The sequence below is a fragment of the Trichosurus vulpecula genome, chromosome 7 (genome assembly GCF_011100635.1).
Source record: "Trichosurus vulpecula isolate mTriVul1 chromosome 7, mTriVul1.pri, whole genome shotgun sequence".
NCBI classification, from domain to species: Eukaryota; Metazoa; Chordata; class Mammalia; order Diprotodontia; family Phalangeridae; genus Trichosurus; species Trichosurus vulpecula.
Window position 1 is genome coordinate 3,881,554 of NC_050579.1, and position 27,753 is coordinate 3,909,306.

General features: G+C 46.7%; 1 protein-coding gene across 4 annotated transcripts in view; it reads right to left on the reverse strand.

The window, feature by feature from the left end:
- AGAP1 (ArfGAP with GTPase domain, ankyrin repeat and PH domain 1) overlaps nt 1-27,753 on the reverse strand; it is a 676,738-nt gene that overhangs the window by 150,015 nt on the left and 498,970 nt on the right. For 2 of the 4 annotated variants that reach the window (XM_036766640.1, XM_036766638.1), the window contains one exon: nt 18,556-18,717. The exons of the other annotated variants lie outside the window; for them this stretch is intronic. In XM_036766640.1, coding sequence (XP_036622535.1) covers nt 18,556-18,717 — 162 coding nt within the window. The remainder of the gene's footprint in view (nt 1-18,555; nt 18,718-27,753) is intronic. 4 annotated transcript variants of the gene reach the window in all.

Below are 27,753 nucleotides of genomic sequence, written 5' to 3' on the forward strand. Positions count from 1 at the left end.
GAGGTTTAATTACTTACCCCAGGTCATACAGGTAATAATAAGTCAAAGTCAGTAACACAACCATGAAAATTAGGAAGTTCTCACGGGCCTTAGAGTTACAAAACAAACAAAATCAGTCTATGGGTAAGTTTTGGAGTGGATGGGTCTGGACCTGTGGTAGCAGGGACTGAAAAAAACAACCTACTTGGGGATTAGTTGATTTCAGCCCAACTGGGATCTCCTAGTGTGGAAAACTCTTCCAACAATGCAATTTACTCCTACTACAAGTAAAGCAGGGTGCTTCCCAAGGAAGAAACACTTTATAGACTGGGGAGCTGGAAGGTCACCCAGATGCTGTCTAGTCCAATTCTTTCATTTTACACATGAGGAAACTGAGGCACAGGAAAATTAAGTGACTTGCTAAAAGCCAGACAAGGAGTAAGCTTTGGAAGTCATATTTGAACTCTATGGGTCCTCTGATTGGAAAGCCACTTCTCTTTGCATGGTACAACCCATGTGAGAAAGGCCAGGCACCCTGGGAGGCAGCAACATGGACGGCGTGAGGCAGAGGCCTACGTCGCCCTGACCAAACAGCTGGCCGTCCGCCACCCTATTCTTCCACTGTCAGTGAGATCCTAGGGGATGGATCGCATCATGGGGTACCATTTCTACTGCTGAGGTCAGTTCCACACTCTCAAGGGCTCCTGGGAGTGGTAGATGGGGGCAGACACTTTGGAGGCTAAAGAACCATCAGTCACCCCATGATTTCTAGTAACATTCCTTCCCTTGGTGGAGGGCAGCGTCTGTCTTGCTTTTTGTCCGCATCTCCAGGCCTTCGCTCTGGACCTTCCTGCTACATAGTCAAGTGCTTAATAAATGTCTTCCATCATTCAGCCACTCTGACTCTATGCCCCGAGCCCCACAAGAAGTGGCTTTTTTATAAACCATTCACCTTTTCATGGGATTTTCATTTTGTTTTCTTCTCTGTGATTTCCTCTTTTCCTATAATTGCTAGGAGATACAGAATTTGACAAATGTTGAAGACACAGTGCTTCTTTATCATTTTTGTATAAAAACTGTCTGTTTTCCCATCATGCACTGCAGTTACCTCTTGGAAGACTGTCACTCTCCACTAAAATGAAGCATGGGACTGGGTTTTGAGATACGTCGACTTTGTCTTCGTCCTCCTCTTTTATTCCTTCCCCTTCTCCTGGAGCAGCATCTCAGCCCCCTAGGGCTGATGTTGGGGGGTCAGACATGGGTGCAGCTGCCACAGCACCAAGGACAGTCAAAATGGGCCTCCCGCAGCTGCTCATCAAAGAAGCCTTCGGCCCCATTCTTCCCGCTAACTGCCGCCTTTTATCCCCAAGGGGGAGGTTAAAAGAAGCAACTACCTACCAGCCTCCCCCACCAGGAGGAGCAGAAGCAGCCCAGCCCCCTACCTCTGGGCAAGGCTGCCAGCAACAAATTCCTCATGAATACATTAAGACTTCCTGGGCCCATCCCCATCCTTGCTGGATGTTTCCGACATAATCCATAATTTTCTCTTGACTACCCTAGCTCATCACTCGGGTCTGCCACATGACTGCTGTCCCCTGGGACCTCTCTGCCCCTGACCCTGGGCACATTGTCTCCATAGCCTGACCCATACCAATGGAAGCAAGTGGGGGGGGGGGAAATGGGGTTCATTGAGGACATCAGGGTCAAGTTCCTTAGCTGGAGACAGAAACCCAGAAACCAAGTCCAAACCAGTCTTTTTTCCCAGGCAAAGACTCCAGATGATTACAAAAAGAGATCCCTGCCTCATTCCTGTCTCCTGGCCCCATCAGGCCCACATTTTTCTCCTCCATCTTCGATCTGCTCTTTGGCTCTGCTTTGCCTTGGTGGGAGTTGGGGGCTGGGGACCTGGCAGCAGAAAGACAAGGGCCTAAAGCCAACCTCAACACTGAGTGGATGGGGGCTGAATCTTCCTGTACCATGGTTCCCTCATTTGTCAAATGGGGGTTCCCCCACCTGAAGGAGCCACCTGAGAGCATGGAATTAAGTCTCCAATGAGACAGAAAGGAGAACAAAGCTCACTAATTGTGAACTGCAATTATCTAAGGATAGCTCACATACCTGCAGCACCTACTCTGTGCCCGGCACCAGCACCTACTCTGTACCAGGTACCAGCACCTCCTACGTGCCAGGCACCAGCACCTCCTATGTGCCAGGCACCAGCACCTACTTCTTGCCAGGCACCAGCACCTACTCTGTGCCAGGCATCAGTACCTCCTACGTGCCAGGCACCAGCACCATGATCCTCACAGCAACCCTAGAACTGGAGACAGAAGGCGGTCGATAGACTTACCCTGGCCCACCCAGCCAGTGTCTCTCGGAGCCTGGATTGGGACCCAGGGGTCAGACAGACTGGCTCCATCATCTTGTAGGTGACAAACTGAGGCCTACAGAGATTAATGACTTGTGCCCAAAGTCATAAGGCAGTAAGAACTGGAAGGCAGGATTTGAATCCAGCTCCTCCGAAATCCTAATACCACACTGCTACTCCTGTAGGAAAATCCAGAATGGATGCAAAGTGTTTCATCACCTTTAAACCCCAACATACGCCAGGAGTGAGTGCAGGACTTTCTAACACCATCGTTGTCTTCAGGTTTATTGGATTTTCTCCCACCTGATGCTACTTTCGGAACAAAATGCCTTTTTGTTTAGGAGCAAAGCCTCCATAAGGGGTAGGGGGAGAGACCTGTGCACTTGGGTGTAACCAGATGAAGTCAGACTTCAAGTTGTGAACTGATGCCACCGTCTGGAGAAAGGGCTGAGCTCAGAGTCTCAGAGCAGTGGAGGGTTCAAATCCCAGCTCTGCTACTCACTCCCTGTGCAGCCTCTCTGGGTCTGACTAGTTAGCCTCTAACTTGGTCACAAGACTGGGGAGGGGTTTCTGGTTCAGATATGGCTCAGACAATCAAGCAGACATTTACCCGCTGCACACTAAGCAGTGTATTAGGGACCAGGGAGGCAGAAGATCATCAAAGCGCCCCTGCTCCCAAGGAGCTCCCATTCCAGACACCTCTCCTGTCCTGTCCTAAGTTTCCCAAGGCCAGCAGAACACAAGGTGTGGCCCAGTTCATGCTGTTTATCGGCCCTGTTATTCACTCCTGAAGGTTCCCACAGAGACCAGAAAAGCCAATCCAATGAAACTGGACGTCTCCAAAACGGTTCAATCCAACTGTCCTGTATTAAGTGCCCAGAGCTCTACCGCTCCCTAACTATCCTCCTGGCAAAAGCCCTGTTTGGGAAGTCAGTGAAAACCTCTGTCTCTGCATTTCACGAAGATGGAAACTCAGGCCCAGACAGGCTGTGTCATTTACTCAACATCATGTTTGTTGGTTGGTTGCTGTTCTTCGATGACATCATCACATTAGGTCAAGGTGCGGTGTGTCCGACCGTGGCTGATCAGACTCATGTGAGCTTGGAAGGGGTGGAAGAAGGCCTTAGACTTGGGTCTTCTATATAGTTCCAGTTCTGAAAGCTTCTTGCAACAGCCCCCTGGCCCCGTGCAGAACCAGGCTGAGCCTTACAGGGGCTGAGAGACCAGCAGCCTTCACAGCCCAGCTTTGGTTCTTCTGCACTGTGGGACTTCCTGTGGGTCATCAAACCACTCTGGGTCCATTTCCTCATCAGGAAAACGGGAACAACTGGATGGACAATACCTCCCTACCGCACGGGGCTTGGGTAATTTTTGTAGAGTTTTATCATGTGAATTACTATTATTAATACAACAGTTAGACTACAGGGCTTATATTCTATGACATTTAAATATTTTTTAATCACTGAGCTAACATTACTACTCATTACTTCAATGGAAATACTTCCATTGGCCTACTTAGGAAAAAAAATATCAATTAACAAGTATTTTTTAAATGCCCACTGTGTGTGCCAGTCGCTGAGCTGTACGGACAAAAATAAAAAAAAGAGTCATTGCGGGTCGAAGAATGTTCCCCCTCAGTGAGGGCTCCCATTTTCACTTGGTGCCTTGGTCTCCTGGGTTCTGTCTCAGACTGGATTCTCTATTGCCTGGAAGGCTCACTTATAATTCCACATTATCCTTGACCCTGAGCTTGTCTGAGCCTTCCTCCCAAACCCCTCTGTTCTGTCCTTCCTGCCACTGCCTCGGCAATATTGTCAGTGTTCCCGCCTTGACATCCCCCCCTGCCACCGGAATCTCTATTCAATTCCCCTCCTCTTGACTATCCAGAAATCATTTTTATGACCTCCCCAAAGCCACACACACAACTCGTTTTCTCTCATACAGTTAAAAGGAAGGCAATTGTTCCCTTTTCATTCATGATCAGAAAAAACCAAATCAGTCTTCCTTTCTAGTAACTTTTAATTTCTGAATTTAAAAAGATGCTAGGATTTTATGTTAGCATTTAGCAATGTTTTATCTAGTTATAATATCTGCTAGGCTTTTCAATTCTGCCACTCACACATGTGATATAGCCTCTACTTCCCCGGATGGTTTTAATTATTTCCATACAAATTGAATGACAGATTTTCAAATTTAAGTCAGTGTTTAATATGTGTACTGGAAAGGCTCTGTGCTATTTTATCTCTTCTTTTCTTCTCATTCCCTATTCAAATTTTCTAATCCCACAACTGTATTTTGGAAAGTGGTATGAAATCAAAGACAGAAAGGGAACCCAAAGGCCAGATAGTCTAAGTCCCTATTTTTACAGATGGGGACACTGAGGCCTAGGGATGGGAAGGGATTTGGCCAAAGGCACATGGGTGATCCTGGGAGGTGGGATTTGAACATGAGACCTCTGATTCCAGAGTCATCGGATCACAGATTTAGAGCCAGCGGGGGGAACTTGGAGGTCCTAAGTCTGATATCCTGATTTCTTATGTGAGGAAAATGAGGCACAGAGAGCTAAGTGAATGGCATCCATGTCAGGGGCAGACCCGAGTCCAGCCACCCATTCACAACCTCACCAGATCTAACCCATGAGGCTAACAATGTGGCTGTTGACGCGCCCATCGGTTATTATTCAAATGGGGTAATTTTGGGGGAAAGCAGCTTTGGAAGAAGGATCCTAAGGGCCTATTGCACGTGGATGTTCTCTAAACAGAAACACTCCTGCTAGAAATCTAGATCAGATATTCTCTGTGAGGCTCCTTCTGTATCCCTGCATGAGAAACTGGAAGCTGCCAAAGGGCTGGGCGCTGAGTTGGGTAATAACCGAGACCTTGAATCTCTTAGACGTGGGCTTGAAATAATAACCCTCCCAAGATGTGCGGCCGGCACACAGAGTCGCATCCTTGCAAATCTCATCTGGTGGGCCTGGCCGACCCGAGCCTGGCTGGTGGATGCTGCCACCACTTTCTGATTGATGAAGCCTTGACATGCCCCTCAGATTCCAATTCGGCTGTATCACGGCAGCGGAGCGAGAGGGAGACTGACACGGAGCATCAGAAAGGAGCCTAGCAGATGTAAGCTCCACGCGGTGCTGTGATGGTGCCAGAGAGAGCTGCAAAAGCAAGCCCCTCATGTGGAAGTCTGTGCCGGCATCTTCTCCCATCTCCCGGTAATAATGCCTCTACCCTCAAGAGTTTTGGATGGCCAGCTTAGACCAGGCAAGTCCTTTAGTAGAAAGACGAATGGAAGAAGGCATGGGGAGAAGATGAGTGTGGTCCAGAGCTGAATTACAGGCCTGGGGAAATGAGAGCACATGGTGGGATCTGCAGCACCCTAATGCTAACCCCCTGTGACTCGACATTTTTGGTAGGACCAAAAGAGGATGGATGACTCAGTTTTTTGAAAAAGGGATGAGAGGACAGCATGTGCAACTATGGGCCAACTTCCAGAATATGTCATTAAAGGAATGATTCACGAAAATGCAGAAAAGGAAAATCACAAAGACGCAGCATGGCTTTTGCAAGAATGAATCTCATTTCCTTTTATTGACAGGATTCCTAAAACAGTAGCTCAGGGGAATCGTGGAGATGCCATTTTGCTATATTTCAACCAAGTGTGTGATATAATAAATAGCTTGTGCAAGTCGTGTAGGAAAGACGGACGACAACTTCTTTGTGGATGATGTCCGCACCTACACATCCAGCTACGGCCCCACATCACCACCTGCCCTTTAGACATTGTGAGCCAGTTGTCCCGTGGACATCTCAAAACAGAATGCATTTTCTTTCCCCCAACACCCTCTTCCCTTCTGACCTTTCCCATGGCTGCTGAGGGGACCACTGGCTTCCCAGTCACCCACATTCCCCACTGTGGCATATTTCCCAACTCCTCTCTCTCACAATCACCTCGTTATCAACTGTTAAACAGAAATCTGCATCGGTTAGGACTGCATCGATTTTTCTTGGACTAGACCCATGACGTCACTGACATGGGGAACTCACAAATAAAAAAAACTCCCTCTGCCAGTACAGGTTGGCACCTTCTCTGCAAGACATAGTCTTAGAGACGTAGGTGTCTGGAATGCCTGGTTCATACACCATTGGGAGTCAGAGATAGGACTGGAGCCAGGTCTTTTAACTCTAAGGCAGCCTTTCTATTCACTATCCCACCAAAGTCAGCTAGGTGGCACCATAGCGCATAGAGCGCCTGGCCTGGAGTTACAGTGTCTCATTTTCATGAGTTCAAAGCTGACCTCAGACACTTCCTAGCTGTGTGACCCTGGGCAAGTCATTAGACCCTGTTTGCCTCAATTTACTCATCTATCGACTGAGCTAGAGAAGGAAATGACAAACCACTCCAGCATCTTTGTCAAGACAACCCCCAAACGTGGTCACGAAGAGTCAAATACGACTGAAAAATGCCTAAACAACAAAACACCACCAAATCGTCTGAATCATAAAACTACCTAAAAAGCAGGAGGCATGAGAGCTAATTAAATAGGTAGTAATACTAAAAATAACATAGTTGACATTTACATAACGTCTCGTACCCAACATCTTCTCGGATCCTTCATACCACCCCACAAGGCTGGGCTCACCCATGTTTGACAGCTAGCCAGGGAGAGGGGCAGGGATCGGAACTCAGTGTTCTGCTCACTCTAGGTATGGCGCTCTTTCTCATCAGTCCTGCAGCGAGGACCTAAAAAGGTTAGGATGTATCTGGAAATGGAACGAAGCGTCCTTCAGTTGACAAAAAGAAAGATTCTTGAATAAATTCAGGTTCTGCGTTTTTTTCAAATGGAATTATAACGGCTTCCATGGAATGAGTATCCATAGATGATGACTGGTGAACGATTACTAATGAACTACTGGGAGTTATAACCTTGTTCCTTCCCAAAGAATCCTAAGTAACCAATCTCCACCAGGTTTCGAACAGATGAATTAAAGCTACATCAATAACCAAATATATTAAATATGCATCTTTGTATAAAACAGTCTATTTTAAAAGCCATTTAAATAACCATCTGTTTTCTTATAAGATATTAAAATTTTATCATCTTTATGTAATGAATATTAATATCTCTTCCTCTAATCTTGGATGTCAGATAATAGAGCTCAGAAGGAAGAAAGGAGAGAATGGAAATTCCTCCTGGAAAAAGAATCCCCAAATAAGACAAAACCTAGGTAAGAAGGGAAGGCGGACAACCAGGAAGAACACAGCGAGGAGGGATAATTATCGAAATAGTTATCTAATGAAGTTGGCATTTACTCTCTCCCTAACTTAGGGGCACAAAGGAAAAACCAACCAGTCCTTGCCTTGAAGGGGCTTACACTCTAACAGAACAGAGGGGGAGGAGTCTCAATAACTACCGAGGTTTTCCGGATTCTTCCCAATTACTTGCTTTGGTGTTATTTTAGTCGATCAGTTCCAGCTCCATCACCAATTCCCGTAGCCCATCCCCAACCCCATCTCCTCTCCTCCTCTCATTTCTCTAGTTTTTCTCTCTGGCAAGACTTTTTAAAACACTTTAAGAATAGAGAAAAAGGGTGGGGGGAAGGAGGATTGCAGGGTAGCCATACTGAAGAGAGTCTTCTCCACCCTCCCCTCAGAAACAAACAAAGCTTTCGAAGAGAGTGGGATGATAAAGGGTTCCCTCCCTAGGACTAGCAATGTTAGACAAGTAATCCAACAGTGACCTCAACAATCAGAAGACATTCTGGGATACTTGAAAAGAAATGCCCCCTCAGGCAGGCAAGAACTGATTGATTTAGGGCTAGGGAGGATTTGTTAGCTCTTGCTCCAAGGTAGGACGAGTAAATCTAGGGAAGTCACTTCTTAAACCAAAATTTTATCAAGCCAACATGCGTGATTAATTGCCTACTGTGTGCCATGCTCTGTCCTAAGTTCTGGGATACAAGGAAAGGCAAAAGACATTCGCTTCTCTCAAGAAGCTCACAGTCGAATAGGAGAGACAACTAACTGATAAACACTTATGTGCCAATAACACACACACACACACACACACACACACACACACACACAAACATAGACATGATAAAGTGCAGCTATGGCCAAAAGAAGGTCCTAGTATGACAGCAACATTCAGACACAAAACCAAGAGTGAACAACTGATCTTGGAGCTTTCTTAAGATGCAGGCCATTTTCTATCCCCAGAATAACTGGGGAGTCAGTCAGTTGGCAAGCATTTAGTAAGCGCTGACTATGTGCCAGGCATGGTACTAACAGGAGAGGACACAAGGAAAGGCAAAGACAGTCCCCACCTTTTGGGAACTTACAGTTCAATGAGGAAGACAATATGTCAGCCTCTATGTAAATACAGACTCTATATGGAGCAGGTGGATGGTCATCTGATGGGGGTGGGCACTAGCAATGGTGGCCAGAGAAGGTAGGATGTGGAGGGAGGGCACTGAGCATTTGGACAGCCAGTGAGGTGTCAGGGTATCCGGGGATGGCCTGGGGCATATAGGAAGAAAAGCAAGAAGACGGATATTGGATTGTAGGACAAGGGAAGTCTGGAAAGGTAGGAAGGGGCCAGGCTGTGAAGGGCTTTAAGAACCAAACAGAGGCATTTCTTTGTGATCCCAGAGGGAGCAGGGAGCCTCTATAACCTACTGGGTAGGAGGGTGACACCTAACCCTGACATCAGAGCAGATTGGAGTGGGGAGACTGGAGGGAGGGAGGCCAGTTAGGAGGCTATCTCGAAAGTGTAAGTGATAGGTGGTGAGGGCCTGGACAGGGGTTTTGGCACCAAGAATGGAGAGGGAGGGATGTGGGGAGAGATGTGAAGACATAGGATAAGATTTAGCAACACACTGCGTGTGTGAATGATGGTGAGGCTGTACAAAGAGGACCCCCTCTTTGTGTGATCCAGGGGAGAGGAAGAGTTGGGGGAGATGGGGAAGACTGGAGAAGTGGAGCTCCATTTTGGGTGCTGAGTAAAAGTTGAGGTTCTTGGGTGAGAGGGAAACCCATGGGCAGCTTGGGAGAGGCGAGGTTTGGAACAGATACTGTGGAAGGTGAGACAATCAAAGTGGCGGGGGAGCCAAATGATTGCCTTGCTGCAGTGAGTGCCTCCTTTGATGTCAGAGAACCTATCTCTAGTGGATCTAGGCATCCCGATGTCCTGCTCCACTCAGGAGGGAAGGAGGTGGGGGGTGAGACAAACCCAAGGTTGGGCTGGGCCAGGCACAAACAGAAATAAGAGGGCAGAGCTGGATGAGCTCACGGAGAGAGAGGAAGCGAGGGTAGCTAGTCCAGTGGCAATGGCCCGGGAAAGAAATGAGCAGGAGACGGGGTCATGGAAAGGATGGAGAACAGCCTTAGGGGGTTTAGGGAAGAGGGAAGCATCTCTCCAATCTGAAGGCCTAGCATATGGCCTGGCACATAGTAGGTGCTTAATAATTGCTTATTGATTTACAGATGAGGAAGTGGAGGCCCAAACAGGTGCCTTTCCCAAGGTCACACAAGTGGTAAATGGATTTCACCAGAGGTGCTCAATCTCCAGATTCAATAGTGGCACCCTTTCCACTCAACTGCTGACACTCTTAACGAGAACTTTGCAATGATAAATTATCAATGACCATCTTGATATCTCAAGGTATAGTACACATCATCTGCTTCTGACGATTCAGGGTTAAACTAGACAATATTTCTGTGATACTGGGGGTCCTCTGCCTGCCCACCCTCCTCTCATCTGCTTCTCCAATGGTTAGTAAAGTCATTTCTCATCAGACCCTCTACTAAGAAGGAGCCGCAAGAAAGAGACGAGAAGGAAGTCAAATACGTTCGAGTCGGATGCTAATTCCAAGCCTCAGTGACGGCCAGCAGCAGGGTGATTCCTGAATGTGTGAGCACAAGAAGCCTCCTTGTGCACAGGGTGACTGTGGCTTATTTTGCCTGTGCTGAACAATCTCTGAAACAGTGGACTCACATACTAATAATATATACCCTAGGGCAGGCGGTGGTATGGAGAGAAAGCTCAGGAACAGCTGGGAAATATGTCCAGATCACACACAGCTGTTAATTCACATGAAGCTGGCACATGCCAACACGGGCAGCAGCAGGGACCTGCTGAAAACTCCTAGCCTGGGTCAATGGGGAAGTGCAGTCTGATAACAAAGAAAAGAATTCAGCAGGTTATCCCAAAATATGGCTGGTTGGCCAATTTAAATCAAAATGTCCTATTATCTGCAAGGAATATTGGCTTTTTTAGAAAATCATTTCTAAAGGAACTTGCCAGGGGAGGAAGTTTATAAAGAAATTGTTGCTAGCAGTAACCAGGTGACAAAGAGCAAATGCACTAAAGGTGAGAACAAGAAAAAAAAAAGGCATGGAGTCTTAGACTTGGGAGGGATAGAGATGTCAGAGGCCAGAGAGTCCAACCAGCCCCCCAGTGCAGGAATCCTCACTAGAATAGTCTCTGTAAATGTTAAAAACACACTCAAAGTTCCTATTGGTAGAGTGGTGTAAAGAGCCTCCGAGTCAGAAAGATCCAGGGATCGGGTCTGACCTCTGACACATGTAGGCTGCATGCCACTAGGCAAGTCTCAACTCCTCAGTGACCCTGGAAATGCTTTAAGATCCTGAGCCTCCTCCTTTGGGGGGCTCTGGACCCCTTTGGTAGCCTGGTAATGCCAATAGCTCCAAGCTCAGATAATAGTTTTAAACCCATATGATAAAATACAAGGGATTATGAAGGATAGCCAATGTGCTGAAATATAATTTTCAGAATACTGAAGAAGAAAAATTCATAATCCCAGGATAAGAAGTCAGGGCCTGAGAGTGGAAGTTGCAGAGTACATTAAGAGGGAGAGTAGTTCGCTAGGAGCTCCTCACACTGGTGATGTTACAGGTCCAGTTCCGTCTGCCATGATGGTGGGAGACTTATTAATGCGCATTGCTGGGTTCTGATACTGGGCTACAAGAAGCCTGGGAGTTAATTACAGTTGGGTGTCTGGTGTCTTTGCTAATGTTTCCTGTAACAAGAAACATCATGACCAAAAACGCAGGCTATCCCATTCGAAGGCAGTTTTAATGTTTACACAAAGCTTCCACTGGCTGGTTTTCCTTCCATCCTAAGGGTGCTCCATCTTCTGCACGACAACTACCAAGTGCTGGGCCACCACCCTCCTGCCCCTCCCCCCTTCCCTCTCCAGGATAAGCATCTCTTGTTCATTTTCTTCTGATGATCCTTCAACATGTTGGTCACCTTCTTTCAGAAACTGTGACTTCATCACAATGCCTCTTCTTCATGGACCTGGATAGAATACTCCAAATGCAATGTAACCAGTGGAAACCAAACGATGGAAACACTCCCTCCATTAATCAGGACCATTGTTCTAAGGGCCTGAGAGGTCACTTAGCCTCACCCTTTCATTTTACTTTCATAAGGAAAAAATGGTGCAGATGGGGGAGGTGAGTGAGTGACTGAGCTGGGCCTGTGGACCCAGTTGTCTCATACTCCTACGCACATGACTGATACTGCATTTGTTTTTGTTTTTGTTTTTTTTTAAGTTAGCCACAGCACATTCTTGGCTCTTTCAACTTTGTGGACAACTTGAACTCCTTAGCTCTGTTTCTCATTAACTCCAGCTAAACCACTTGTTCCTCATCCTGTTCTGGCCAATGGAGGTTATGAACAGAGACTTTCCACTCATCCCTGCTTAATTTCATCTTGTTGGCTTCAGCTCCAACAGCCCAGTCACATCCTTTTGAATTCTGGTTCTCTCGTTTAAGGGGTTGGCTATTCTTCCTGCTTTTGGGACATCCACAAATTTGCCATCCAAGTCACTTTGCCTGTAAGGAAATGAAACCTCAAAGATGCTTCCTGACTTGCCTGAGGTCAGAAAATGAGATCAGGTTGCCTCTTTCCTTCTAATACAATTTTACTTTTACTCAGTGGTGAAAGTTCCACCATGTGGCCCCCTCTGGTACACATCCTCTGGAAGAGCAACTATGAGGAAGAGAGGATGGGACCATGAGCGGGTGAGCTAAGGAGTCAGGTGCTTTACTCCCTTCTGACAAAGAGAAAGCAATTTTCTTCTCCCCTTCTTGGGAAGCAGGGCTGAGGGGATGCTCCTTTAGTGTTCTCTCTGTTCTTTTGTTATAGTTAGAAAAAGGAAGAACCAGGACCACCAGAAAGATCAATGAGGACCATTTCTTCGATTGGCTTCCACAATATGTGAAAGATACCGACAACCAATGGCTGACCTTGTGCTTAACAGACTTGAAATGTGCCGTTGAGGGAGCTCTGGCAGTGAGCTCAGCCTGAGGCTGCTGTGACACCACGGAGAACGGATTTTGGTGCCAAAGATAAAATGTGTGATGTATGAATAAAGGAAATGGTAAAGAGCAGTGAGAAAGGTACCAAACGGCACCTAGTAATTTATCAGAAGAACTTGTCCTATAAGAATCATCTGCTTTTATGGCAAATATCACCAGTGTTTTAACAGAATTAAAACCTATAAAAAGACATTAGGAAGTGTGCTAATATTATCTCAGTAAAATATGTCCATGATTAAGACTCATGGTTTCCAAACTGTGCAGACAGCCCAGAACCATCTCCTGGTGCCTCTGAAGGTAGAGGACCCCCTAGGGAGCCAAGACAAAGAGAGGCCAGTAGAACAAAGAGATCACAGAGTCACAAGCCAGACGGTGAAAGAACTGAACTCTAGACCAGCAATACAATGATTTTTTTCCCTCCACAACAAAAAGAGCATAAAAAAGGCGAATCAAGTAAGCTGGAACACTTAAGGCTTAGGGTCCTAAGCCGCTACTGCTCTAGCCCAGAACACTGTAGATGCCAGCACGGGGAATTACAACTTAAGAAATGATTAGAAAAAATGGGCTTGATTCCAACCTTCCACAGCATAGGAGTGGAAGATGAATAGATGGGGTATTTATCCACATCACTGACAAAGCAGCTCCTGTCCAAGGGCCTGATGGAAGACAATCTGATGAGAGGCAGGCTGGGGAGAAGTTGAACAGATATCCTGAAGCCCAACTGGAGCCACTGCCATATTGATGAGGATGGTGGGGCAGTGAAGGGAGGAGACAGATTGTGTTGGAGTGGCACTGTCTGAAGCCAAGATGCCCAGAGTCTCTGAGAAAGCTGGGTCAGGAAATGGGGTCATGTTTGGGGGGCAGAAGCTGAACTCTCGAGTTCAAAAACAGATGGGTACACTTGAGGGTGAGTGGCACCATGCAACAACTGGCCAGAAACAGCTGCACCAAGAGCAACCCCAAATGTCACCAGTTTGGCTGGGGTGCAGAGGATGGCAACTCAAATCTTTCAAGCTTAGGGGAGTACAAATGCACACAGACACACACAGACCCAAACAAACAAACACAATGGATTTCTCCTTGAAGCAAGGGACGACAAGGAAAGATGCTACAAATGACTCTGGCAAGGCTCCTGGGGGCCCTCCCCCCTCACCATGGCGCAAACTCATAGATAATACTTTTAGAGAAAATTACCTAGAGAGGAAATGATTAATCAGGAAAAACCAACAAGTACGCTCATGGTAGGATTCCAGAAAACCTTCCACCAATCGCTGCTGTAGAGGTAATTGTTCTAAATCCATCAATAAAGCTAAGCTGCCCCTTCATTGACTGCAAACACCAATTTCTTTCACTCGGGATTATAAGTTGATGTCCACGGTCTCCCTTCTGCCATTAGGGTGATAAACAGTTTAAGCTACATCAGGATCTGACATGTAGATCAATTCTGGGTCCATAAAGAATCTACACAAGGGCTTCCGGGACAGGGATTTACTGCCACCGGTTTTATTCTCTCTTACTGGTAAAATTACTTCTGTCAAACACTTACGAGGGTAAGAAAAAATGTAAAAAAATTAATTTTTCATGGGCCACTGGAACGGCCTTCTTCAACGCTGACGCTGAGAGACGAATATGTTTCCACATTAAAAAAAATTAGGCTGGGCAGCAAGCGGCACAGGGGAAACTGTGATCCCGCTCCCTGATTCGGGCGCTCTCCAGCCGACAGCCGCCCGAAAAGCAGAGAGGAGCTGTCGAGATCTTTCTCTCAGGGCAGGCGCGGGGCCTCACGTTACCGATGCCAAATGATATTAGACATTTAATTTCCAACCTCAGGTACTCAAATGTAAAACCTTCCAACGCTAATAGTCATAAACCAGTGGGGCATTCCATTGCGCAGAATGGATTTTTCTATTTTTTCCTCCCTTAATTGAGCAGTGCCTCCTGTTTGGTGGCTTGGCCCACGACAAAGTAATTTATCTAATTAGGAGCCTCTCATGGCTGCTGAAAGAGACAGGAACCCCAGGATACCTGGCGAGCCAGAGAGGAAGACTTTGGAAAGTTCTCTGGAGCCACTCAAAGTATTAATTTAGTGCGGGAAAAGGGTGCCGAGAATAATGGGAGCCCAACGTGACACATGTTTTCTCTGTGATCAAAGTCAGCGACAGTCAGCCGGCACGTTCTCCAGGCTCCTGCAATTGGAATCCTGAGGCTGTTTCTCTTCTCCCCATCCCTGCTGCCTACAGAGTTCCCTTTTTTATGACTAGCAAATTCAGAATTCTTCATGGGCAGGGCCAAAAAAGCTGAAATTAAAAGAGGGGTCGTTTGGGCGCCTGCCTGTAAGTCTGTGCTAATGGGAGCCTCAAAAGTTAAAAAAAATTAACCCCCCCCCCAACCATACATATACATGGTGCCCTTTTCCACCATTTTATCAGCCTATGTCCACAGCGAAGTACAGGCTACAATCTAGCCACAGACAACACCCTCCTGGAACTGCAGATGAGGGCGTGTGTATGAGGAAAATCATGAAAATGGAGGGCGACCATTTGGCAAACACAATGGAAGGCATTTTCCAACAGACTGGAAGCTCCTTCAGGTCGGGATGGCTTTTGCCTTTCTTTGTATCCCTGGTGTTGGGCATACAGCAGGAGCTTAATACTTGTTTGTTGATTTGACTCCCTTCACATTTTTCAAAGGGAACCAACAAAGAAAGACCAGAGGTTTGCACTGATGTTTAATATTGTTTCTATAAGACAACTAATAGTAATAAAAAAAAAGAAATGAAGAACTAGGAAGCCAAAAAAGGGGCATTAATGACCGTGACTCCTGGGTGACCGTGAAGACTCCCCAGCACAGCTTGCTTCGTCATCTCGAGGCCTCCTTCCACTGGCCAGACCTGTGCTTCCTTTCTTGGGACAGCTCTGGGCTCTTGCCCATTTTGTTCCAAATGTCTTTCTTTCCTATTTTTCATTTGTTTGTAGGCCCCCACCCCAAGATTCATAAGCTTGTAGAAACCTAGATTAGAGATGAAAGGGATGTCGGACGTAATTCAGCCCAATCCCCTTATTTTACAGGTGAGGATATAGAGGCCCAGAGAGCTAGTGATTTGCCTAAGGCCACACAGCTAGTAAGCGGCCAAGTCAGAATTTGAACCCAGGTCCTTTTAAATTTCAGCAAAATATCCACTGTTTCATCCATCCCCCCAAACATGATGTATGGCGGTCTTTCTTTCAACTCTAGTTTCCCTGACTGTCCAGCCAGCCTACGCATTTCCCAGGCTATTTTCCCATACAATCTACTTGGACATTTATCTGTGTCCCTGCTGACTGTAAGCTTCCTACTGAATCTTCCTTATTGAGGAAGAAAGTGTCGGCCCCAAGTGCCCACTCCATTATGAGATGCTTCCCCTAAGAGTGCTTGTTTTAAATACCTGTGAGTTGACTGACTTTTGCTGCGCAGAGGAAAGACGTTAAGGATTAGAGAACACTCAATCTACTTAATTGGCCTCGGCGTAATAGCTAATTTAAATATGTGTAAGCAAACGCTGCAGAGGAGATCATCCCTAACAAAAGGATATTTGCTTAAAAGGTTTAGTTTTTTTTAATCACGGATTTTTAGCTAAAGTAATAAGGCATATTTCAAGATAGTTTGTTTAAAAGGCTGCTTTAACTTAACTTCATTTATATTTTGCTTTTGTGCTGAGGTCACTGGTCTCTTAGGAAAAAAAAAAAACCACCTCCCTTTGATACTGACGTCATAGGTATTACCATAGGGCCATGGTATTTAGAAGTGGAAGGGGCCCCAAGGCCATCTGGCCCAATGCACTCACTTTACAGAGTCGGGAATTCAGGCATGGAGAGGGCCTTATGCAAGGTCTCATGGGTCCGAGGAGGAGAGGCAGCCCCGGAACCTCGGTTAGATGCCATTCCGTGACATAAAGCTCACAGTCTGAGACGTTAGAGGTGATCTACTACAACCTCCTCATTGTACAGAAGAGGCAGGAAGGCATTTCCTGCCTGAGGTCACAGAGTCCTGGCAGTAAGCCGGTGAGCCCAGAAAGTGAAGCCAGGCCCTCTGGATTCCAAACCCAGGGCCACTTCCCCTTTACCTCACTTCTGGCAGAGCAGAACATTTTAACTCTGGGCACACTGTCGCACCTGAACGATACATCTCTCCCAAAGTAAGAAAGGGCTGGCATGACGTATGGCCTCGTCACTCTCATCTACATGTCACGAAGAATGGTTATCAGAAGGAGGAGGTGTGTGTGGCGGGGGTGGGGGGCGCCAGCACAAAGAGATGAGCCTTTGGTCAATTTGAGGAAAAAAAAAACCAAACAAAAACCACCACCACCACACCACCACCACCACCACCACCACCACCACCACCACCACCACACCACCACCACACCACCACCACACCTCAGTTTCTTCAATTACTTTGCCTGTCCAGACACTCCCATGCCAGATAATGAGTGACCTCCTTCTAACCAAATGGGTGAACAGACTAAAATTCAAGACATAACCCTGAAAAGAAATGGACGGATCCTGGTGAAAATATCGGACCCTTTCAAGGACCTGGGAAGAATGTGGAACGCCTTGTCCCACCTACAAAATATCAGGGGAGGAAATAACCATAATTTATCCATTTCTCCTCTGCATTGTTCTCAAGACCCAGAGACTTGAGGTGAAAGGTGGAAAGCCCTCAGGGGTCTCTTTGGAGGGGGACAACAGCCCCTCGCCATACACTAATGGGCTTTTCTGAAAGGAGAAGGGAGAAATACTGGTGCTGGGGAGCTGACGGTGCCCAGAATGGGACACCAGAGGGGCTCTGCACTTCTCTGCCCCGAGGCAGGAGCCCTTCCTTCGCCTCCTCTCTACAGCACCCTTTAGAGCTCCACTCTCAGAGATTGTGTGTCTTCCTCTCCCTGGGTTTTGAAATATTTTCCTTCAAGGCTTTCGCCAGGCACTGTTCTGTCAGCCAGGTCTGGAGTAAATAGAAATAAGGATGATGTTTACCCAAAGCAAATGGGCTTCTGTAGCAGCTGGTAGGTCTACAGGGAAGACTCGATGCTCAAGTCTTTTAATTAGTACAAATTATGCTAAAATTACTCTAAAACCCTATCTGATAGATTATATACAACAGTGGGAATTCCTTTAAATACCGGTGAGCAGTCTACGGCTAGAACGCCACGGGCAAAGCGCATCTCGGCAACCCAGGATTCCCTCTATGCTGCATTATTCATGGAGTCATAGGAATGTCAGACATTTTACACGTGCATCATTATTCCCTGGGAAGAATCCATGGGGTTCTCCTGGGGTGGGGGATATTAGGAGGGGAGTGGAAGCTCAGAGGTTTCTAGGCACCAAGGATCCACAAAGAGGAAGGCCTCTAAGACATCTTGGTAGCGTACCACATCAGCAGAAAGCGGATGTAGAATGAAGCACACGGAGAATACGCCCCTCGATTTTCTTGGATGAAAAGAAGGAAGATCACAGAATCCTAGATTTAGGGCTGATCGAGGCCTCAGGAGTCATTATGTAGAACCCCCTCATTTTACAGATGAGAGAACTGACGCCTGGAGAGGTTAAAGGATTTGCTCCAGGTCACCACCGGGGTCGGGATTCGAACCGAGGTCCCGTGACTGACTGCGAATCCGGGGCTCTTTCCACTGTACCACGAGGCCTCCTGTAGTCTGGCTGTGGTCGGGATTCTTGGCAGGAATCTGATTTAGGTTCTCCGGGTGCTGTCAGACTTAGGAGCAGAGGGTGGGAGCGCCGGAAGGGAACCTCAAATCCCACGGTCCAACCCCCTCAGTGTGCAGGTGAGGCAGCTAGGAGTTCTGTAAGGAAAGAGTCCTCTCTTACCGCTGCTGATGCCCGAGTTGGCAATGACTGTGGCTTCACTCCACTGGTCAGCGCTGGAGACGGAGTAGGACCGTTGGTGCATCCCATCGGGGCGAGTGTTGAAGGACACTAAGCTGATGCCACTTGCCATCTGAGACACAGACGCACTAGCAGTAACATTCCCTAGAAACAAACAAGGAAGGTGAACAACACCGCGTAGGACATGGGCCAGAACATCAGTGATTTCGAGGCATCGGACGCCACCAGAGGCCAATGGGGGACAGGGTCACCTCCCTCAACCCTCCAGGGAAAACAGGACAATATAGGCTCACATCAAACAGCAGCCTCAGGCTTACCAAAAAATAGAGGAAATATAGAACAGATGCATCAGCTAAACTGAATCCCAATCATGATTCAGCCATCCACAAGTCTAAAGAGGAAGAAGCTGCCTAAAAGCTGGTATCATCACCTGCCACAGACTGGAGTCAGGGATCAAAGATCCCCTCTCTTCGACCAATATGGGCTCTCCATTCAGCCCCTAAGGATGCTGACACCAACTGAATAAGAGTGATGGAAACCCAACTGTGCAAGTTGCTGTTCAGCAGGGCCCTAACTGGCAATTCTGGCACCCGAGCAAAGACTGCAAAATAGCTGAAGGCAACCAGATTAAAGGAACCATCCAAAAGTAGTGTAGGCCAAGACCTCAAGGAGGTGGGTAGAGACTGCTCCTGGAAGTGTGCCCCCCAGTAGGATAGATGTGGGCTGGAGAGCCAATCCCCTGGAGTGCCAGGAAGCAGTGCACCCGGCAGCTTCCTTTTCTCACCGTCTTTGCTAAGTTCAACTCCTTCTACCTGCAGAATGTGGCCAAGTGCTTTCAGCACCCTCTAGGTTCAGTAGAAAGCTCCAGGTCACCAGTCGAGTTACACCTTTGTCTTTTAAAGGGTCTAGCATCCAAGGAACATGGCATATACTGTGGGACTTGATGGATGTAATGACTAGTTTTATTGAATCTCTCTCTGTCTCTATCTCTGTCTCTCTCTCTGTCTCTGTCTCTGTCTCTCTCTCTCTCTCTCTCTCTCTCTCTCTTTCTCTCTTTGTCTCTCTCTCCCTCTCTTAATAAAGTTCTTCCTTAGAAGAAGGGATAGCTTTGAGTAAGGTAGCAAGAGGTGGGATGTTGGGAAATTAGGCAATATGTAAGAAAGATACTGATAAAAATTTTTAAAAGTATAACAAAAAATTGGAAAAAGATCTCTTTCCTAAAACTCAATCAGTAGAGGTACATTCCTTGATTTAGCGTTACAGGAGACCTTGAAATGCTTTAGCCTCTTTTGAACTTTTATCCAAGTATGTTTATTGAGAACAGACCTACATTTTTATAACCAAATGGTTGTTTTGAGAAGGGGTTTTTGATAACACTAATCCTCAATTATACCCGAGTACCATATAGGTCAAACAGGGATGTGGTTTGAGTTTCTGAATTAATTCCTGGTCTGAAAATACACACACAATATAAATGTTAATATAAACAAAATTCAAAAGAAAAATAATTTATGGGCAATACCACACCAAATATTTGGCATTATGATGCTGTCCTCTCTATTTTTATCTATATAAGAAAACCAACAATTTCACAGTATAAACACGATGCTTTTCTGGAGGGAGAGAATGCTAAATGCCACGGGCTAAGGCCTCCTTTTGTCAGCACACTATGAAAAAGTGGGGAAATTAAAAAGAAAAAAAAACCACACCAAGAAGAATCAGATGGGCTGTAGACCTGGGACACAGACTTTAGACCAATTAAGAACCATATATAGGAAACACAACAATCAGCAAACCACAGAAAATGATACAAAATATGCTCAATGGTGGAAAGAGCACTGGGAACTCCTCCCTAATAGAGGTCATCAAATACACAAACAAAGCATTTTTGCAAGAAACTTATCAACAACCACATGAAACAGTAACAACAGAAGTACAAAAGAAAACAAGCAACGTCTCATTTCACATTCATGAAAGAGGCCAAGTCCACAAAAGGCAGAAACAGTCAATGCTGGTGGGTCGGTGGGAAGACAGGCACATCAACACAGCCCATCGTGGTTTGGATCAACCCTTCCCCAAGACAATTTGGAAGGATGAAATCAGAGGCAGTGAGCAAACTGTTTAGTCACTGGGGGCCGGGGAAGCGGAGGGAAGGGTCCCGTGTCTATCCATGTACTTACAGAAGCCCTTGCAGCAGCATGAGACTAGAGACAAGGGGGACTCGAAGCAAGTCAGGAACAGCCAAAAGAGTTGAGAAGTAACCAGGTATGTCGCACCATAAGAAACAGATACATGAATTCAGAGAAACATGGGAAGACTTGGACTCACTGATCGAGTCTAGGAAAACAGAACCAGGGAAGAGTACATACAATGATTGCAACACAGTCTGTGAAAACAACCTTAAGAGGAATCACAATTCAAATACAATGCAAGTAAGTGTGGTTCCAGAAAACCCACAAAAAGCTCCAGCTCCCTCGTGAGTAAAGAGGGAAGGCAGATGTGGAGATGGTATGGGCTGTCATGGGCTTGGGTTTACTTTTCTTCCTTCAAAGTGAATGTGTTGGGGCAGCTACGTGGTACAGAGCACCGGCCCTTGAGTCAGGAGGACCTGAGTTCAAATCCGGCCTCAGACCCTTCACACACTTACTAGCTGCGTGACCTTAGGCAAGTCAATTAACCCCAATTGCCCTGCCTTCCCCCTCCAAAAAAACATACAAAAAGGGAATGTGTTCACTGGGGGTGGGTTTGGAGTCTTCACTGGGAGCTGACCAAGGTGGTTATAAAGTCATCACTTAAACATTTAAAAGAAAAAGCTCTGGGAGAGAGATGAAGTTTCCATAGGATGTGGTTCCTATCTTCATGGAACTTCAGCCTCCTAGGAGAGATGACACATAGACACATGATCTAAATATAAATATATAAATATAAAGGCACAGATGCTAAGGATACCAGAGAAAAGGAATTCATGGATCAGCAGAAAACCTGGGAACCCTCCACATTCCAATATGACTGTCAAGCCCAGCTCTCACCCCAAATGGTGAAGCATCTTTCCTTTTGCTGAGGCCCATTCTAATCGTGTGTTGTTCTCTATTCTCCTCCAGCATCTTTCCACCTGGGGCCACTTAACACTCGACTGTAGCTTCTTCCTCAGGACCAATCCCATCCCTGGGAAGTGATAACATAAGGAGCCCTAGGTCAGGAGTTTGATGCCTTGACATTGAGCTTGATTTACTGTGATCCCAAGTCTGGACTTGGTTTCCTAGTGACCAGACCATAGACACAAGGCTTCTCGTACGAGAGCCCTGAGGATGTAAATACAAAAGCCAGACAGGAGCAGGAGATAGACTGTTGGCCTGGAGTCAGACTCTCACCTCCTGTGTGCCCCTGGCCAGTCACTTGCACCTCTGTTTGCCCAGAACCAAATAACACAACAGGGGTCTGACCCTTCTGCCATTTTTAATGTCCTCACACTCACCTCCACCTGGAGTTCATTCTAAACATTAGCTTTCCCAACAATACCCTGGTAGGGCCATAATAGTCACTTCATCCTTTCTTTTCTCTCCAATTCTCCCAAAGATAGAAGGGGGTGGGTGAGTTGTCTCTCCAGCCTCAATCCATCCATCACTGTCTCCCTAGCTACCCCCTCACTTCCAATTTCTGAACATTCTTTTAAAAATCCAAGTTAGTGGATGACTTTTCTGTATCTCTGTACTATCCCTCTGCACAGCTAACCCTTATCTGAAAAATATGTACCTGTATCCTCAGAACCCCATTCTTGACAGCATCTCAGATCCCCCCACGGGCATCCACCTATGCTTTCTCTAAAGTCTTTGAAATCCACAATACCCCAATCTGGGAAGCACAGTGGACAAGGCCTGGCAGCTTCCTCTGGATCATCACAAACTCTAAGATCATCTGGTTACTTCCTCCAGAGGTTCTGACTACATCTCTGTTTGGCAGCCGTTTAGGTCTAGAGAAGCAATTGTCCTGGTTGCGGTCAATGACCGATTGTAAAACAAGTCAAGAACCCACCAGCCACAAAGGTCTCCATCACAACTCTTCCACAGCCTCCATTCAAGGTTTATGCTGTTTCCCAAACTCCTTCTTATCTATTTTCTCCCTCTAGTGAGGGGGTGGGGATGGGTGGGTTTTATAATAGACTTCTGCCATGATGTCCCTTGTTTCTCTTGTGGCCTTTAGGACGGAGGCCTAGACCTGGAGACAGGAAGAACTAGAATCCAACCCCGCCTCTGGCTCTCACTAGCTGCATTACGATTCATTTGGGCCTCAGTTTCTTCCTCTGTAAAGTGAGCAGAATGATGCCCGCCACTTCAGTCCTGCAGATTCCCCATGACCCCATTTGGGGTTTCTCCAGTTTATCTGACAGATGAGGAAACTGGGCCCAACAGGGTCACACAGCCAGTGCGTTTCTGAAGCTGGATCTATACTCAGGTCTTCCTGACTCCAGGCCCAGGGCTGTATCCACTGCACCACCAAGTCACGCTCTAATTCAGTAACATGTCTGTCTTTCCAAATTCTCATCAAGATCTCATCTCGCCAAAGGCCCCCGAAACTCTCTTCTTGCATGTCCCAGCCTCAAGAGGTCTTGCCTGCTCCTTCCTCTCCGGGTTAGCTCCCTCTGCAGTCCTGGGAAGCCTCTCTGCTGATGGAGCCAGTCAGTATTCACCAGCACCTCTTGGTGCACGAGGACCCGACGCTTCCTCTGATGGATGAGTGCTCCCGCTGATGGGAAGATCTTCCGACCTCTCCCATGTCCCTCCCTCCCTTCCTCGTCTGACCTGAAGCACCCCTGAAGAGGACAGTGCACTCCACTCTGCTCTGTATGACCTTCACCGTTGGCTCAGTGGCCTCCAGTCTCCTCCTGTCTGCACACAGTGGCCAAACCCGCATCTCCTGCGTCACTCCCACTCATCTGCCGCATCCCCATGCCAGCTGCTCTGGTGGACGCATACAGCCCCAACCTGGCTTTCTACTCCTGCCACACTGGATCCCCCCTAACATTAACGCCTCCCTTCTCTTAATAATCTCCAATTAATTCTGTCTCTAGCTTGTTTGCATGTTGCCTAGAGGCACTGACAAGCTAGTTCTGGATTCTAGAAGGTGTGAGTTCAAATCTGACCCCAGACACTTACTAGCTGTGGTACCTTGGGGTAGTCACTTGACCTCTGTTTGCCTTAGTTTTCTAAACTGTAAAAAGGAGATAATATTACCACCTGCCTCCCAGGGTTGTTGTGTAGACCGAAGGCGATAATATTTGTAAAGTGCTTAGTAGAGTGCCAGGCATACAGTAGGTGCTTAATCAGTGCTCATTACCTTCCCCCTCCCATGTTAGACTGTGAGCTCCTTGAGAGCAAGGACTGTCCTTTTGCCTCTCTGTATCTATCCCTGACCCTGGAGCACAGTAAATACTCAATAAATGCTTGTTGTCTTGTCTACACACAAGAACCCCTTGCTTTTAGCCACTTGTTTTCTTAGACACCGCCTGCTCCCATCCTCTTCCTCTCCAACATTCCAGTATTTTCTTTCCAAACCAGGCACAGTTGCTCAGTGAAATCTGTGCTAAGCTATCCGGGGGCCAGTGGTTGGGTGGAGTCTAGGCTCATGTGGAAGGGAACGGAATGAAACAATTCAATCCCATCACTTGGTCTATAAACTAGATATATATGTATACATATATGTATATATATAGACTATAACTAAGCTCTGAAAACCCCTGGGTCATGCAGTTATACCCAGATTTTTCCAATAGATTAGCTGCATAGTAACAGGTCAGCTGGCACTCAATAATACTTTATTAAGTACCTACTATGTGCTGGCTCCCTGCTAGGTGGGCAAGGATAATGAAAAGGGGGCAGGCACACGGTGCAGTGGATAGAATTCTGAGCCTGAGTTCAAATCTGAACTCAGACACTTAGGAGCTGGGTGACCCTGGGAAAGCCGCTTAACTCCTGTTTGCCTCAGTTTCTTCCTCTGTATAATGGGGATTGTTGGGAGGATCAAATGATGTAAAACTTGTAAGCACTTGGCATCATGCCTGGCACACAGTAGGTGCTATAAAGCGGTCAGCTACTGGCTTAGGTGGGCAGTGACAGCTGAGCCAGCGGTGCTTTGAAGGAAGCCAGGGATACCAAGGGGAGGTAAAGAGGAGCAAGTTCTCCGTACATTCTTATAGGATAATTTTGCTGGTCTGATTTAGATCGATATTGATTCAGAGACAGAAATATCGATCTCCAGTTTTACACGCAATCTCTGAACGTTTTCCTTTGCGTATGGGAATGTTCTTCTTTGCTGATGTTCGTCAAATTCACAAGAAAAAAAAAGGAAATTTAAGTGAGAAAATATCATAAAGGATTTTATTTTATTTTTTAACATCGCTACCCTAAAAACATAGGAATTAATTCCCCAAGGTATCCTTCTTTAAAGAGTAAGAGAGCGAATTTCAAGTGTGAAGGCTAACCATGGGTCTGAGACAGCTGCTGAAAATGAACGGAGGTCTGGGAAGCATCTTGTGCCAAATTTACCAGGGTCAGGGCTAAGGAGAACAGGGGCTACAGCTCTTTTGGGTGGCTTTAAGTGAATACAATGTGATTTCTAGAGAGCACAGCCATCCAGCCCATCTAAAACGTTTCCATGGATGCATAAAGCCTAGAAGAAGATCTGCAGGCCAAAGTGTTCCCTGGCCTCGGGGTCCATGGCATTTTTTCAGTGGCGATCTTTTGGCAGATGAGAACACTCTGTACACACCTTCGAGTCCCACATACACTAGAGCTATTTCTATTACGGTTCTTCTTACTCCTAATGGTGGTGTGGGAGTTTCTAAGATGAATCACTTCCTAACTGGGTAAAAGTTGCCGCCATACTCATCTCTTTTCCTGTTTGGGCCAGATGAGGAGAAGGCTGAGCGTAGAGTTCACGCTTGGGATGACCCTCATTGGCTGTGACACTGTCACTCTTCTTACGGAGGGCGCTCCCAGGGAACTGTGCATGGCCCTGGGCTGCTGGGTATTTGCAGAGATATCAGGCTTTTTTAATTTGCAGGTGACACAGAGCTAGGAGGGACAGCTCAGGGAATACTCAATGACGATCCAAATGGAGCTTTACAGGCCTGAGCATTGAGCTGAATGTAAGAAGCTGAAATCTAACCACATTAATAAATGGAAAGTCTTGTACTTGGGTACTGGGGGATGCCACAGTGCACAGAGTGCTGGGCCCAGAGGCAGGAAGATTCCTCTTTCTGAGTTCAAATCCAGCCTCAGACACCTATTGGCTGTATGGCCCTCGGCGAGTCATTTAACCCTGCTTACCTCAGTTTCCCCATATGTAACATGAGCTGGAGAACGAAATGGCAAACCTCTTCAGTATCCTTGCCAAGAAAACCCCAAATGGGGTCAAGAAGACTTGGACATGACAAACGATTGACCAACAAACAACAAATCAGCTCCATAAGTCTAAGATGTAGGGACAGAAATGGTTCTGAAATGGATCTGGGGGTCTTAGTGGACTCCAAGATCAACATGAGTCACTAGTGTGAAGATGCAGCCAAGAATAATAACGACATCCTGGGATGCATTCAGTGACGCACGGCTTCCTAGGACCAGTGTGGTGACAACAGTCCCTCTGGTCTGTGCCCTGGTCCACCTTCCCCTGGAGTGTTGTGTTCATTTCTGGGCACCATAGTTTAGGAAGGTGAGAGAGTGCCCAGAGGAGGGCAGCCAGAGTGGTGAAGGGTCTTGAGGTCATGCTGCATGAGAAGAGGATGACTGTCATGAGTATTTAAAGGAAGAAGGGATGAAGATATAGGTTTGAAATCAGGACTCACTTCCTCCCACTGAGAGCCGCTCCAAAGTGGAGTGGTGCCTTCTTGCCAGGTGCTGGGGCCTCCCTCCTGCAACCTCCTCAAGTGTAGGTGGAGCTGACCCACTACCCATGGGGATGGTTTTAGATAGATGAGTTTGACTAGCTGGCTGCTGAGGGCATTCCCAGCTTTCTGGGTCTGGGACTGTGGGTAGTGCTTTGCCTCAGCTCACAAAGAGAGAGGGACCAAAGGATCCAAGATTGAGAGCTGGATGGGTGATAGATGCCGTGGAGTCTGACCCACTTGTTTACAGAAGGGGAAATGAAATGGTCGACGCCATTCTCTTCAGTTTATGCTGTGTAATGTTTATCAAACTCCTGGAGGAGAAGAAATGACTGCTCCCTTTTTCCATCTGGGCTGCCCAATGCAGTGCCTGGTATGCTTAATAAATGCTTACGGAATCTGGCTGATTTGGGCATGCACAAGCAGGCCTCGCCCTCTCTCTCCTGGTTTTCTGGGTCTCTAATCTGATATCCTCACCAACGCTCCCATCAGATGTCCTTGTTCTAAGAGGCTCCTCTTGCCAGGATCCTACTATGATGCTTACGTTCAAGAGAGAAGTCTCTGCCAAGCTAAGCCAGCGCCTGTGGTTGAGGGAGACAAGACCATCCCCAGGAAGCACGCTGGAGGAAGTCAGTTTGGGGAATGAGGCTAGTGGGCTGGCCAGGAAGTTTCCCTGAAAGAGAGAACCCTCCCTCATCTCGAAGGATGATTGTTAAAAGAGACAGCCATGAAAGCCTCTGTGTCAAGGCCTTGCAAAAGATTCAGCCGCGTGCAGCATCTGTCTCTCCAATTCTTCCCCTGCCAAACATCTCGGCATTAACGCAGAAATACATTGTCAACTACCTGGCCCGATCTGAGTTCGGAAAGCAAGTGTCTTCCCATACATCATCTCTGCATCAGCTGGCTGCTTAAGTTGATTAGCAGGGGGCAGGGAAATTACTATGCTAATCCTCCTGTTCACAGCACTTGTCCCTTGATATGGATATGTGGAGATGCTCACTGGAAAGCCTTGATTAGGCCAAGCTTCCATGTGTCAAAGGCTCCAAATTCTGGCCAAAGAATAATTTTCCCTCGCACTCCTGGCCTGAAAGTGCATGAGCTGATTTGAAAAGGTAGTTACTTCTACCATATGCTATTTTTCTTTAAACAATTTGCATTTCAAAGTGAACATGGCATTTATATCTGAATGAGTATCAGTGTGCCGCCCGAACTAGTCCCAAATGAGCAAAAAAAAAAAAAAATTAAAATGCTAGTTCCCTATTGGAAAAAAAAATGTTTTCATCTGTTAAAAAGAAATCAAA